Source organism: Lipotes vexillifer, unplaced genomic scaffold, assembly GCF_000442215.2.
Source record: "Lipotes vexillifer unplaced genomic scaffold, Lipotes_vexillifer_v1.1 scaffold636, whole genome shotgun sequence".
NCBI lineage: Eukaryota > Metazoa > Chordata > Mammalia > Artiodactyla > Lipotidae > Lipotes > Lipotes vexillifer.
Genome location: NW_006786547.1, coordinates 1,525,641 through 1,527,297, shown reverse-complemented (window position 1 = coordinate 1,527,297; position 1,657 = coordinate 1,525,641). Strand labels below are relative to the sequence as shown.

The 1,657-nt window shown below is 66.6% G+C and overlaps 1 protein-coding gene across 1 annotated transcript in view; it reads right to left on the bottom strand.

The window, feature by feature from the left end:
• LHX3 (LIM homeobox 3) overlaps nt 1-217 on the bottom strand; it is an 8,023-nt gene extending 7,806 nt beyond the window's left edge. The window contains exon 1 of the mRNA XM_007458983.1: nt 130-217. Coding sequence (XP_007459045.1) covers nt 130-217 — 88 coding nt within the window. The remainder of the gene's footprint in view (nt 1-129) is intronic.
• Between the last annotated feature and the right edge of the window lie 1,440 nt (nt 218-1,657).

Here is a 1,657-nt window from a genome sequence, read left to right as displayed (position 1 = left end):
TTCCCTCGCTGCCCTTGGTGTGCTGCACCCATTTCTCCCCGCTGTCCCTGTTTGCCTCTGCCGACCCTGCCGTTTTCCCTCCGGCTCTTCCTGCCCAGGTTGGAGGCTGCGGGCAGGCGGGGCTCTTACCCCCGGTCCCGCTGAAGGTGCAGAGAGCGGCGGCTGCGGGGGCCCCGGGCCGATCTCGGTCGCCCTCGAGATCCGTTTCCAGCAGCATCGCGGCCGCGGGGCCAGGCCGGGCCCAAGTGGTGCGGGCAGCGCTCCTTCCTCCTCCTCTGCGACCCCCGCCCCCGCCGGGAAGGTTCGGCCCTCCCCGCGTCCCTGTGCGCGCAGAGCGGCCAGACGCAGGAGCTTCTGGGCCGGGCGCTGTCCGCGGTGCTGAAGGAGGCGCGCAGCCGCCCCCCTTCCCCGCCCCCGCCCGCTGCCCCCCTTCCCCGGTCCCCGGTCCCTCGGCCTGCCGCTGCCAGGCCTGGGCGGCAGCGGCAGCCGGCCGCGCCCTGAGCTCCAGGCCGGCCCGAGGGCTGGGGATTCGCCCCAAGCGGGTGCTCCACCCTGCCGTTCCTGCTCCCGGCCTCCTGGAAGGCAGCGCCCAGGCCTAGGGCTCTCCAGCCCCATCAGCCTCCAGACAGGCTCCTACTGAGGCTCTAGCTCCAGGTGCTGCCCCGTTCAACGGTTGCTTTAGGCGGGAGGAACTTTCTGCAGGCCCGACCGCCCCAACACGCAATGCCCCCGGGTCTCAGGCCACAGCCCCCTCCCACTCCCCCAGGGCAGTGGGGAGGAAGGGCAGCCGGGGCGCCCCCAACAGAAACTACTCAGACAGAAGGACCCAAGAGCCGTGAGCGCCAAGACCCTGGGTGACAGGGGTTACCCGATGGTAAGCCTACACCGGCACCACGCAGACCGGGCTGGGGGGCAGGGTGCCCGCCGGTCACTCAGTGCCAGTGGCTGCCTGTGCCCTTTCCGGACGGGGGCACAGACCGGCTGGGAAGGTGAATTCACAGAAACCGCATCCAAGAGAACTCCCCTGAAGCCACACTCGACCAAAACAAGGTGGGGGGAGGCGGGAGAAGAAATCAAAATAGTTCACAGGGGCTTCCCTGGTGGCGCAGTGGTTAAGAATCCACCTGCCGATGCAGGGGACACGGGTTCGAGCCCTGGTCCGGGAGGATCCCACATGCCGCGGAGCAACTGAGCCCGTGCACCACAACTACTGAGCCTGTGCTCCGGAGCCCTCAAGCCACAACTACCGAAGCCCACACACCTAGAGCCCGTGCTCCGCAACAAGAGAAGCCACTGCAATGAGAAGCCCACGCACCGCAACGAAGAGTAGCCCCCGCTCGCCACAAGTAGAGAAAGTCCACGCGCAGCAACGAAGACCCAACGCAGCCAAAAATAAATAAATAAATAAAACAACTTAAAAAACAGTTCAGAACCGGAGGCAGCAAACAGGTGTTGGGGCAAAGCCGTGGGCATGAGGCAAACCTGGTGGCCGACTGCGATGCTGGGCATTCAGGCCTGGCAGGAGTGGGGTGGCCCAGGAGAGTGGTGCCCAGGGAAAGCCGAGGTCTGGCAGCTCCCTCACCTGGCGGCGGGGGGCCTCTCTGGTGCCTTGTGAGTAGGATTTACACCCATCGCAGTCACCATCCCATCTCCCCTC